This window comes from Neopsephotus bourkii, unplaced genomic scaffold (assembly GCF_033783945.1).
Source record: "Neopsephotus bourkii isolate Nb327-2 ecotype Australia unplaced genomic scaffold, CSIRO-AGI_Nbou_v1 NB_281, whole genome shotgun sequence".
NCBI lineage: Eukaryota > Metazoa > Chordata > Aves > Psittaciformes > Psittacidae > Neopsephotus > Neopsephotus bourkii.
Window position 1 is genome coordinate 624,554 of NW_026900790.1, and position 13,067 is coordinate 637,620.

General features: G+C 43.5%; 1 protein-coding gene and 1 long non-coding RNA gene across 3 annotated transcripts in view; one reads left to right on the forward strand and one right to left on the reverse strand.

The window, feature by feature from the left end:
- LOC133208740 (uncharacterized) overlaps nt 1–13,067 on the forward strand; it is a 220,258-nt gene that overhangs the window by 152,781 nt on the left and 54,410 nt on the right. The window lies entirely within an intron of this gene.
- Nucleotides 1–13,067, reverse strand: part of CHCHD3 (coiled-coil-helix-coiled-coil-helix domain containing 3) — a 162,655-nt gene that overhangs the window by 32,836 nt on the left and 116,752 nt on the right. For both annotated transcript variants that reach the window (XM_061346828.1, XM_061346827.1), the window contains exon 6: nt 494–564. In XM_061346828.1, coding sequence (XP_061202812.1) covers nt 494–564 — 71 coding nt within the window. The remainder of the gene's footprint in view (nt 1–493; nt 565–13,067) is intronic.

Here is a 13,067-nt window from a genome sequence, read left to right on the forward strand (position 1 = left end):
GGGTTGGAAAGGACCTTAAGATCATCGAGTTCCAACCCCCCTGTCATGGGCATGGACACCTCACACTAAACCATCTCACCCAAGGCCTCGTCCAGCCTGGCCTTGAACACTGCCAGGGATGGAGCATTCACAACCTCCCTGGGCAACCCATTCCAGTGCCTCACCACCCTAACAGGAAAGAATTTCCTCCTTATATCCAATCTAAACTTCCCCTGTTTCAGTTTTAACCCATTACCCCTTGTCCTACCACTACAGTCCCTAATGAAGAGTCCCTCCCCAGCATCCCTATAGGCCCCCTTCAGACACTGGAAGGCTGCTCTGAGGTCTCCACGCAGCTTTGCTTCTCCAGGCTGAACAGCCCCAACTTTCTCAGCCTATCTTCATATGGGAGGTGCTCCAGTCCCCTGACCATCCTCATGGCCCTCCTCTGGACTAATGTGGATAAGAACCCAATTAGGTGCCAGGCTCAAAAATAACTGGAGAAAAGACTTACTTGTACCGAGATGACACTTCATCAGCAGCTTTTTGGTATTGCTCCGTGGTAACTTTGTAGAACTGGGCACTCTGGAAAGTTGGAAGAAGAAAATAAATACAGATTTCATACAGTATCATTTATATACATGCTAATATCTAGTAAATAAAGCAAATTTGGATATTTATCCATTTAAATTGTTCAAGCAGTTTTATGTATCAAAGACACTGGTGTATGAAATAGTAACATGCCTAAAACACTGTTAGGAAATAAAATATTAAACCCCCCTGTAACTGGCGAGATCAGTCTTGTAAAAGTCAAAGATGACATGGTCTTCTTATCATTGGGTTAGTAAACCTGTCCTGAGCAACATTTATCAGTGCCAGAATACGTTATGAGAAATGCAATTAAGAAAGCCCACTGCAGCAGAAACACTTGAGGGGAACTCCAAAAGAGGCAGCTTTATGTACAAACTAAAAGCAAAACTCGTTTTTCCTTTCCATTTGAGGATCACATCTCCTGAGGTTCTCCTTCATGAATTCCAATCCTGGTACACACAGAACTCCCTGACAAAGAATCCCGACTCCAGACACAAAATTGCATTGCCAGTCTAATATTTTACCGCAAATTATAACAAATTGTGTAACATCCACTGCAGGCAAAGGTCATGCACAGATCACAAAGAACACGGTGGCCTCACTGCACCTCTGTTTCGGAGGTTCAGACCTCATCATTCATTTGCACTGGAATGGAGGTTTCCACACATGTAATTTGGGGTCATTTATTTTTTCATAAATCATCGTTGGCCAGTAAGAAAATGAAAATGAAATCCTCCTCACACCAGTGACCCCCTCGCATTTACCAATCTCAGCTGCCCAATGACAGTCACATCCAGGTTCCCTGCATGTAGATGGAATCAATAGGTATGCGATTAGACAGCAGACTGACTATGGTGTGAGTGTGGACAGGTCACCGTTTGAGATGACGAATAGCTCTCTATCATCCTCCAGTCCCCAACCATGCTAACATTTACTATAATCTTATTTGGGCTGCGATTTATCTTTCTTTTCCCTGATCAATAAAGATGAACACAACAGTTGTAAGGATCGATTGCCATTTTTTATCATTTTCAAGCACGAAGGAGCATTTCTGACACAAAAACGATGTTCTGAGGGTACTTGTTCTACTTTTTAATTGCAGCTCAAGTGATCACCTGAGCCGCTATGTATGCCACGAGGTTTTAATCCCACGGTAGAGTTGAACTACCAAGAAATCCTTTATTATTTTAACGTGTGCCATGTTTCTTGAATCAGATCTTCCTTTGAAATTCATTCAGGCTCTTTCAGAAATATACTCTATACTCCAAAGATGAAGTTTTATTTTATGAGTCCTCTCTAATCCTCAGTTAAGAGTTCAGTGGTCATTCATCTAAATAAAAGACTGTAATATAGCACTGTTAACATCATATCAGTCTCCAGATAAATACATGTATGTACCCTGCAGTACATACAGCCTGCATATTTATGTACTGTTTAACTCAAGAGTGGAGATAAAAAGCTACGGGGTCCAATACTCAGGTTAGCAGCGGTGGCAAACTACAGTTCCAGTAGATATCCCAAATGCAGCTGGCTTGTCTCCAGAGTGTGCATGGGTGGGAAGGACAAAGGGATGGGAACAGAAACAACTCCTGAAGTTCAACAAGGCAAAGTGCAAGGTCTTGCACATGGATCAATGCAATCCCAAGCACAAATACAGGGTGGGCAGAGAAGGCCTTGGGGGTGCTGCCTGATGAGAAGCTCAACATAACCTGTCAACATCAACTGTATCCTGGGCTGCATCAAAGCAGCAGGACCAGCAGGTTGAGGGAGTGGACTCTCCCCCATCCTCTCCACCCTTGTGCAATACCACCTGGAGTTCCAGTTAACTCTTCAGCATAAGTCTCCTATGCCTCTCAGTCTCACAGCATTGACACAGCACATTGTACTTGGGCTCTTCTTGCCATCTGGGCTTTGGACTGGTCAGCATGTATTTTGATAGGCCAAGAGTGAGTTCTCAAGGAATGAGTAATCCTGAACCTTCACTAGCATTTGGGCAGCAACATTAAGCAGATAAATACACTGTGGGCAACACTAGTGTTCTCTACTTACCCACCTGGATCTGTATGGCACAAGGTTTTTGTAAGATAAGCAAAATCTGAGTCAGAGGAGGGAAACTATTGTATTAATATATGGGTGAACTCATGTTTTTATAGGAATATCAATTGTTCCACTGGAGTAATAGAAGCTGAGTAGATTTTCCAAGGGGTAGTAAAAACCAGAACCCACAAAGTAACCAAACTCTGCTTAATTCTAGCTTCCCTAAAGAAAATTCTGCAAATGCAAAGGTCCAAAGTTACCTATTAAGCATCTTTTTAAATACTGTAACATAGTGTTAGCTACCATGCAGTTTTGTTGAAGAACCTGAAAAACTTCACAGCGTTTAGTCAAGTGACTAATTTCACGTGTAACATTAATCTAATTGACCTGAATAGGACCTCCATGAGCTAAATTAGTTACTTAAGTGTTTGTGGCCTGAAAATTACACATTGACTGTGCTTTTCAATTCACAGAATCATAGAATGGCTTGGGTTGGAAAGGACCTTAAGATCATCCAGTTCCAACCCCCCTGCCATAGGCAGGGACACCTCACACTAAACCATGGCACCCAAGGCTCTGTCCAACCTGGCCTTGAACACTGCCAGGGATGAAGCATTCACAACTTCCCTGGGAAACCCATTCCAGTGCCTCACCATCCTAACAGTAAAGAACTTCCTTATCTCCAACCTCCACTTCCCCTGTTTCAGTTCGAACTCATCACCCCTTGTCCTGTCGCTACAGTCCCTGATGAAGAGTACCCTTCTTCTAAAAGAAAGATGGAGATTAGCTGCTCTGGAGGAGGAAGTGCCTTTTCAGAGCTACCTTTCTTTCAAGGGGAAGGAGAGAACCTTAGGCTGGCATTGTGGGAGAGAAGCTAAAGAAAAGAGGACTTGAATTTTAAATCTATCCAATTTCCCCTGGAAAACACACAGAGCTGGAGCAAGTGTAAATAATGCTACAATTCAGGTAGAGCAAAGTAAGACCTGACCACAGGCACAAGTATTTTCATCACATTTGCTCCTGAATTAATCTTCTCTCTTCTCTGAACAAAGGTAAGAGCAGAAGCTTCTTAAAGAGCACATTATAGAGAAATAGGAGCAGAATTATTTTGCTAGCCAGCTCTGCTTTCAAAGGGCTGGGTAAGAAACCACATTCCTGCAGAACCTCGGGTCATCTGTTTTGTCTGCATGTGGGACCTCAAAGCACGAGTGCATTTTTGACTCGCTGTTGAAAACCTTCAGATTTGCAGCCAGAGAAAGTTCTGAGAGCTCCCGTGTCATCCAAGCTGATAAAAGGTTATCAGAAGAACCCAGGAACTTGAGAATCCTCGTTTAATTTCGCTAAAGACACATCACCTGGATGCACTGTTTTATTCCACATGTGCTGAGACTGTTTTTACCGCGCACACACCACGACTTATTTTGGCACTGAAATCCTTCTTTTAAGCGTGTTGGATCTTAAAGCCCTGAACAGATTCAACATAAGGCAGTAACAATCATGCAATCTATTAAATTTCCACTTTAATTTAATAGCTATGTAGTTAACAGTTTATTTGACAAAGATGTGCGGCTTCCACACAAAAGAGACAAACCAGGCCTTCGCTTCAAATTAGTGCTGGGAAAGACAAAAACTGAGCACAGCTTGACTTCAGCTCAGCTCAGCACCTGCTCCACCCACCAAAGGAACCGAGAGCTTGGGCTGTTTGGCACCTTTGAGAATCAGGGGAGAAGTTTTAATTTAAAGGCTTCTTTTCCCTTGTTATCCTCCCCTCAAAGCATCGCAGGCAAAGATTATCATGTTCCCTGACTGGCAAATTGCAAAGTTTTCTTTGCTTCTTTTTTAAAGCCATTTCTGCTGCAGTTAAGCTTTCTTTTATCCCTTAATTGAACTTCAGGCCATTTCATCTCGGTATCTTTTACAAACCCATTTGGGGATAATATGAAGCATTTTGTTTTATTCATTCTGTTGACGCACAGCCTGAGATCTATACTCCTTAAAACAAGATTTTCAACACCAGAAGGAAGGAATAGCTCTTTAAGCCTACAAAGTTGCTTCACAGATTTAAATCCAGTATCAAGGCTGACACAGACGTCCAGAACAGCCACTGCTGTCCAAAAAGACCTATTCCAGCAGCTGTACACAGGAAACTCGTGCAGGAGCATGCTTGGGGATGGAGGACACGCACTGTGAAAGGTGTATGATCACTAGATCATGTCCCACTGTTAAGCAAAGTATAAACAGACCATATGGATTACAAAGGAAAAGGCAAGATTAACTGTTAGAAGGACACAATGGGTGAAGAACGGATTGAGAGCAGCCCTGAGGAGAAGGAATTGGGGGTGTTGGTCAATGAGAAGCTCCCCATGACCCGGCTTCAGTGTGTGCTTGAGCCCAGAACCCCCCCGTGTGCTGGGCTGCACCCCCAGAGCGTGAGCAGCAGCTCAGGGAGGGGATCCTGCCCCTCTGCTGTGCTCTGGGGAGACCCCCCCTGCAGTCCTGATCCAGCTCTGGGGCAGCAGCACAAGAGGGACGTGGAGCTGTTGGAGCGAGTGCAGAGGAGGCCATGGAGATGCTGCGAGGGCTGGAGCAGCTCTGCTCTGGAGCCAGGCTGAGAGAGCTGGGCTGGGGCAGCCTGGAGAAGAGAAGGCTCCTGAAGGGGAGACCTTAGAGCAGCTCCAGTGCCTAAAGGGGCTGCAGGAAAGCTGGAGAGGGGCTTGGGACAAGGGCCTGTAGGGACAGGCCAAGGGGAATGGCTTGAACCTGCCCGAGGGGAGACTGAGATGAGCTCTTAGGCAGAAGCTCTTCCCTGTGAGGGTGCTGAGGCGCTGGCACAGGGCGCCCAGAGAAGCTGTGGCTGCCCCATCCCTGGCAGTGTTCAAGGCCAGGTTGGACACAGGGGCTTGGAGCAAGCTGCTCTAGTGGAAGGTGTCCCTGCCCATGGCTGGGTTTGGAACTGGAGGAGCTTTAAGGCCCCTTCCAACACAAACCAGTCTGGGATTCTACGAATACCATTAACACATCAAGTCATCTTTAATCAGTGAAGCTGCTACTGAGAGAAGAGGAGGAATTATGGAAGAGGAGATACCAAAAAGAGAAGACAACTGTTCTGTCGTTCTATGATTTTAACATTCTATGAACATTACGTACTATAGTGTTATAGTGTGCATATATCACAGTTCCAAATTATATCAAGTTACAGCTTTATAAATATATGACCATTTTTACAGCATCTTTATTTGAATTAAAAAGCTCTATTTGTCTGTAAATTGATTTTAATTAGCTATTGAAAACCAGGCATTTAACGTCATACAGCTTCCTAAGTAATAATGCATCTTTATTCTACCCCAAATGCTATTAAAATGATATATGAATGAAGCAATTTCTTCTGAAATGTCACCAGATTGGGCCTTTGCTTGAATGTGTAAGTTATTTTTCATATGAGTTATGACTTCCCTCATTTGGTCCAGCTGCACTATTCATGTAGCTCTTGTGGAGTTTGACTCCAAAGATCAAACGAAGGATGTTCAACTCCTCATTCAGGGAACCTATGTAACGCTTATGTCTTCTGCTCTTGTTTAGGTTTCTAGGTGCTATTATGAGCTCCTTTTGAGGGGACTGATTGCCCTCATTGGAACTGTCATGAGAACTCACTGGGTGGACAAGAAAATTCTCTGTCCCTGTCCTAAGGTTGAAAATATTAAGGATTGTAGGATAATCTACTCAAATGGAGCGTTTTTCCATAAAGGAATGGTTGCTGCCCAAAGCAAACCAGGATTTCAATTCTGAACTGCAGCATAAAAGTAACCTTCAGAGAAGCACCCAAAAGATCCCTCAGCGAGAGGCTTTGACCATGCAATGAGGATGTTCAGGACAACACAGGTACAGCCAGAGGCTAAAGATGCATAGACAGATCAGGGGATGTGCTTTCATAGCAGAGGAGAACATTTTATGTGCAAGAAGTGGGAATAGCAGCTATAAGGCAGCAAGAGAGAAGACAAACGGGAAGAGAAGCCCCATGATTAAAATCCCCTTCAGGGTAGTGATCTGGTTTCTTGGATTAAGCCTACAGAGGACACCTGGATATTAGGAAAGTTAAGGCTAAGGCTCATTTTCAGGATTTTGGTGGAGTTTGCCTGAAGATCATTATTTCTCATACAGGCTCAAATTCACCCTCTCTTCTGCCCTTTAAGCCCTTTATAAAACCTCATCTGTCCCTTCTGTCCTGGCGAAAACTGGCTCTAGATGAGAGTCCTCCTCTGATAGATGTCTGAACTATTAGGGATTGAAGGAAGGACTCAGGACACCCACGCCACCGCACAGCCACCTAAGAGAGATAAAACAGCAAACAGGTATCCAAAACAGTGCTGAAGATGCCAGAGACCCACTCACACACAGGAAGCAAAGGAGAAACACAGGCTGCATCCTGACAAATAACTTGTCGAGAAAGCAATTCACTTCCCAACATCATTTGATTCCATGATGTGTGTGTTTGTGGAAGACAAACATTGAGTGCGCAGCAAGTGGGGCAAAGCACTTAACTCAGTTATCAGCAGAAAATGGGGGAAATAGCATATTCTTTGACCTTTTCTTTTACATTTCCATTTCTGTTTTTCAGGCACCAGTAACTAATACCTTTAACTGCAACTATTAATGTCTCTCTGAAGTTTCTCCCATGATATGCTTCGCTTCACTTTTCTGCCCTGGTAGAACATTGATCTCTACTTTGTTAACGCTCAGAGCTGCCAAAGAAAATGAAAACCTTTGTGAAAAGGACAAATCTATTCAAAGTTCCCACCGGTATTCAGCCAAGCATCTAATCTGCATGTAATTGTGCTACAGCCTTTAATACAAATGTTCTCAACCTTAGAGATGCACGTGTAAATGCACAACTGTATTTACATCTCCTACCGATGACAAGATGCCACATCTAAATGATTTCTGTTTACAACTTTCCTTCTCAGTCTCTCCCCTTTTCACTGTTACACACTATAAATGACATTCTCCCTAAGGTACCAATGGGTATTATTTCTCCACGCCCTAAAGCAAACTTCCATAGAATCATAGAACAGGCAGGGTTGGAAAGGACCTTAAGATCATCAAGTTCCAACCCCCCTGCCATGCACCTCACACTAAACCGTATCACCCAAGGGCTCGTCCAACCTGGCCTTGAATACTGACAGGGATGGAGCACTCACAGCCTCCCTGGGCAACCCATTCCAGTGCCTCACCACCCTAACAGGGAAGAGCTTCTTCCTTCTATTTAACCTGCACTTCCCCTGTTTCAGTTTGAACCCATCACCCCTTGCGCTGTCACTACAGTCCCTAATGAAGAGTCCCTCCTCAGCATCCCTATAGGCCCCCTTCTAATGGAATAGGAACATGGGAAGTTGCCAACTGCTGAGGCACATTGGAATGGCTATTGTTTCCAGAGGTGATGGCCAAGAAATCTAAATTGATAAATCCTTTCTCTCACTGGTATCAGGTACAGACTGCAGTGCTAGGAATAATACATTCATTAGAGAAGACAATCTGAAGTGACCCAGGGAGATGGTTTTGCAAACCTGTAGCAGAGATAGCGCTAGGTTCAGCGTAGCTCTACTACAGCAGCTGTATTTTTAAGTTCATGCTCCTCATCCTCTCCACATAGAGAATTATCTGGGAAAATCACTTGAAATACTACCTGTTTCAAAGTCATTTTGGACAGCTTTCAGAGGCAGACTGATATCCCAGTTAAGTGGTCAAAAGAGTAAGAGAAAATTGCTTTTCTGTGAATTATGGGTGAAAATGTGGCTGGATCATCAGGCTCTACTTGGAGGCCAGCTACACGTGAAGTTCCTCAGGGGCCTATACTGCACCTATCCTTATTTAACATCTTTATCCATGACCTGGAGATGGAATGCATGCTTACCAAGTTTCCAGGGGACACCAAATTGGGGCACATGTCCTACAAGAAGCCAAGGAAACATGACTTATTTAGCCCAGAGAAGAGGAAGACCTGGGGGAAATTAACAGTAGCTTTAAAAGCCCTTAGAGAAGTTTATCAACAAGATGGAAACAGGCTCTCTACTGATGTGCAGTGGAAGAACAAGAGACAATGGTTGTAAATCAAAACAGTAGAGGTTCAAAATAGATATAAGGAAAAATACTTCCCTCCAAGGATTAATAAACAGAGGGACAGGGATCTGTAGGGGTTGTGCTACCTCCAGCCTTGCAGGTCATCAAAGATCCAGGTGGACAAAGCCCTCAACAACCTCACCTGTCTCAGTGTTGATCCTGCTTTGAGAAAGAGTCTGGACCTTCCAATCTGAATAATCCTAGGGATATATATACTTGCAGTCAGTGATACATATCCGGTATCAAAATGAAAAATCTCTTTTGGCTTGTAGATGTGCAATCTGCTCCGCAGCTGTACGTGAGATTCATCTTGTGGCAGAAGCCCAACATAAAGAATCACAGATTAGCTCTATCTTCTTTCAAATAAATGGAAAAGAGCTGGGTTTAGCTTTGTTTATCAGATCTACCACTATCACTGCTCAGTCAGATTGGTTGCCTGAGGGCATAATGAGTGGAAGATTACCATTTTCTGAAAAGCACAATGCTGCCACGAAGAACACTTTTATGCACCAGCCCTCAAGAGACCAAGAATAAAGATCTGGAAAGAAATGCTAAAATATTCCATCTCTCTTAATGCAATCGCCCTGGCAAAACTGTCATCACGCAAGCTTGGTCCTGTCTCCCTATCACAGCTTTAAAGTGTTTTGTCTGAACTGATATCAGGTTGTGGTGACTTTTCTCAGGTAACCATCTCAGCACAGGGAATGCCAATACTGAAACTCATGAACAAGTTTGATGCTACCAAACTCCTCGTATGGTGGAATTATGAGCTGCAGTATCCAAGTAAGATAAGCTTATTATTCAGGACCACTTTAATATAACACGAGCTGGCTTCAGTGTGCACTCGCAGCCCAGAAAGCCAACCGTATCCTGGGCTGCATCAAAAGGAGTGTGACCAGCAGGTCGAAGGAGGTGATCCTGCCCCTCTACTCTGCTCTTGTGAGACCTCACTTGGAGTATTGTGTGCAGTTCTGGTATCCTCAACATAAAAAGGACATGGAGCTGTTGGAACAAGTGCAGAGGAGGCCACGAGGATGATCAGGGGACTGGAGCACCTCCTGTATGAAGATCGGCTGAGAAAGTTGGCGCTGTTGAGCCTGGAGAAGAGAAGGCTGCGTGGAGACCTCAGAGCAGCCTTCCAGTATCTGAAGGGGGCCTATAGGGATGCTGGGGAGGGACTGTTCATTAGGGACTGTAGTGACAGGACAAGGGGTGATGTGTTCAAACTGAAACAGGGGAAGTTCAGGTTAGATATAAGAAAGAAGCTCTTCCCTGCAAGGGTGCTGAGGCACTGGAATGGGTTGCCCAAAGAAGTTGTGAATGCTCCATCCCTGGCAGTGTTCAAGGCCAGATTGCATGGAGTCTTGGGTGATGTGGTTTAGTCCAAGTTGTCCCTGCCTGTGGCAGGGGGTTGGAACTGAATGATCTTAAGGTCCTTTCCAACCCTAACTATTCTACGATTCTAGTATTTGTATTTGGTCAGACCAACAGTCTTCTCAGATATTGCTGGCACAAATACTCTAAATAGTGGTATCTAGTTGTCTACATCACTGTCAGGTGAAAGGCTTCTGATGATGCCAGGACCTGCAGGTCAGTAAAGAGGAGATGAATATGGAGAGATCATCTTTTCAGTGTGTAAAGCTCACAATCCATGTCAAAGCACCTACAAGTTGTCAAGGCAAAGTCTTTCCATCATGACTTACTGACTGACAGCTGATGCTGTACAACAAGATCTAAGCAAAACTACTTATCAGTAACAGGTTTTGGTGATTTTAAAGTGCTTCAAGGCTGGTCTTCTGCAGCTGCTTTGAACAGCATGTGTCAGCAGTGAGGAAATACCAGGACTGGTACAACAAGAATGCTAAGGGTATAGAAGACTGCTTGGTGAAAAACATTGTATGTATTTGTTTGGATGAGTGATAAGTACCTGAATCCAAGAAAACTACATTTTACACTCATTCTAGATTGAGAACTATGCTTATATTTAGCGAAGCAAGAAACGAGCTCTGAGCATATTTAAATCAAAGTAATGTGGGAAATTCTCTATGTTCTCACAACAGTGTGTCCCAGCAGACCCATTCTGTTCAGAAACAGCCTTCTGAAAGAAAAGCAGCCAAAACCAAGGCAGGTGGCCTCCTCGCTCAAAAACCTGCTAAAAAAGTACAGGAACTAGGAAAAAGAAACCTATTAAGTGTCTCAGCATGCCATAGTGTAATCATCAGCACTGAATACATTGCTCTGGAAGTTAAAAACATGGGTCTACTGCTCTCAAGTAATAAGGCAACATGCCACAGAACTCCTACAGCTGGATGATACGTTAGGCTAAATAATTCAAATGCAGGCCTCTGAAAACAGTCATAACTTATAACTATGTTTCATGACCTTGAGAGATGATTCCCTCTATTTACTGGGCTTCTTTTTCCTGCATTCTTGGCAGGTGCTGTTTATTCCTACTATCCATTTCAATTCTCCCTCCTGCAGCGCTCAGTGCATCTTCCGAGCCACAGCCATTCCTGTGCCTTTCAGCCATCCCACAGAGGTATTTAGTGTATGTTCTAGCCTACATATGTATATTCTCCCACTGTTCTTCATTTTTACTTTCCATTTTAAGTGATCACTTGTTCTATACACCTCTATTTCTCCAGACATCCTCTCTGAACAGCTTTTTAGTTGCCTTGTGAGAACACACTCTGTTACAGATAGTGTTGTCCCCCCCACCCCACATCCACTTATTCTGGCAAATGTTATGAAGCTGTTATGAACCAGGTCTGCTAATCCTTCTATCCACGTTGGCATTTGTCTCTTTAGGATGGGTAACTCAACCACAGTTCCTGGAGGTATCTAAAACACATGCAGACATGGTGCTTAGGGACACGGTTTAGTGGCAGCCTCGCAATGTTAGGTTAACAGTTGGACTCAATGATCTTAAAGGTCTTTTCCAACCTAACCAGTTCTATGATTTGCCATGCCTAACCTCAGCTACTTATAGGTAGATGTTTAAACTACTGTTCCTTAGTTCCTTCCTTCCTAGTTTGCTAACTATGCCAATGGACAGCAAAACATTCCCTCTCTAAACTGATGAGATGGTTTGACCAGACTTCAGTAGTACCTATCGCCAGCAGCTACTGAGTGAAGCCAGCTATTTAATGCAGACTAGATGCTTCCACTGAAAGCTAAGTGACAGAAAACGCATCAGTGCCACAGCCTCTCATGAAGGAGGATATACAAAGACACTAACTTAGACCAACTTCTCTGCTGCAATTACTCTGTTACACACTTGTACCATGCCAATATAACAGCAAAATAATACACAACAACTGAGAGAAGAGTTACACATAGAAGTTCTTTTCAAAATAGCAGAAACCCAACTGTAGTCATTTATATATCTCTCCTTTATTCCTTACAGCAACAGGTCTAGCTGGATAAATTATACCTCTGTATCGATTAACACAGTTGCCTGGTAAGTATGTGAAAGTACCTGCCAGTTTTGATTCTTGCATTTCACTCTGCATAACAAGTTATGTGTATAATCACGTATGGGAGCATTCAGAATGCACTTGATATAGTCAATATTTCTTCTTTTTTCCTCCACAGTACCAAAGATACACAACAAAAGCTTCCATATCTTAGATTTGGTCAGCTATCTTAAACCCATTATGGGAGAAACACCCATGTTCCTATTACAAGATCTAGAAACAGCTTGTAGGATCTATACCACTGTAAGCTTACTGAATACTACAGAGCAGCTCTTTGCAATGCTGTGTGTACTGCTGTGATTACGTATTACTTTTCTCCTTGTAATAAGTGAATCTGTAGCTTTATATTGTTCACTCAGAATCATATAGGAGGCACCTTCAGAGGCTGCTCATTCCACCCTCCTAGCTCAAATCACATCCAACTAGACCAAGTGGCTCAGGACCGTGTCCACTTGAGTCTTGAACACCTCCAAGAATGATTCCTCATTTATAGTAAACCTGTCTCCTGTGGATCATGCCACCAGGAATTGTATTTATGGTACCTGCACACTGAAGCTATTTACTCCATCTCCACTTTCATACTATTTCTGAAAGCCTGGACAAGAACGGAAGGAAAATCCTGCCAGTAAACTCAGTGCCACATGAAAATGAGTTCATGTATCTCAAAACTTGTTTTAATTGCATCAAGTAGTCAAATAAGAAGACATTGTATGGCCCTTCAAATAAGGTCATAGAACAGAATCACAGAATGGGCTGGGTTAGAAAGGATCTTAAGATCATCCAGTTCTAACCCCACTGGCATGGGCAATAAATCCTTGGTGTTTTAACCACTGGTAAAACCCCCACTTCAAACACGTTCCACACACCGTA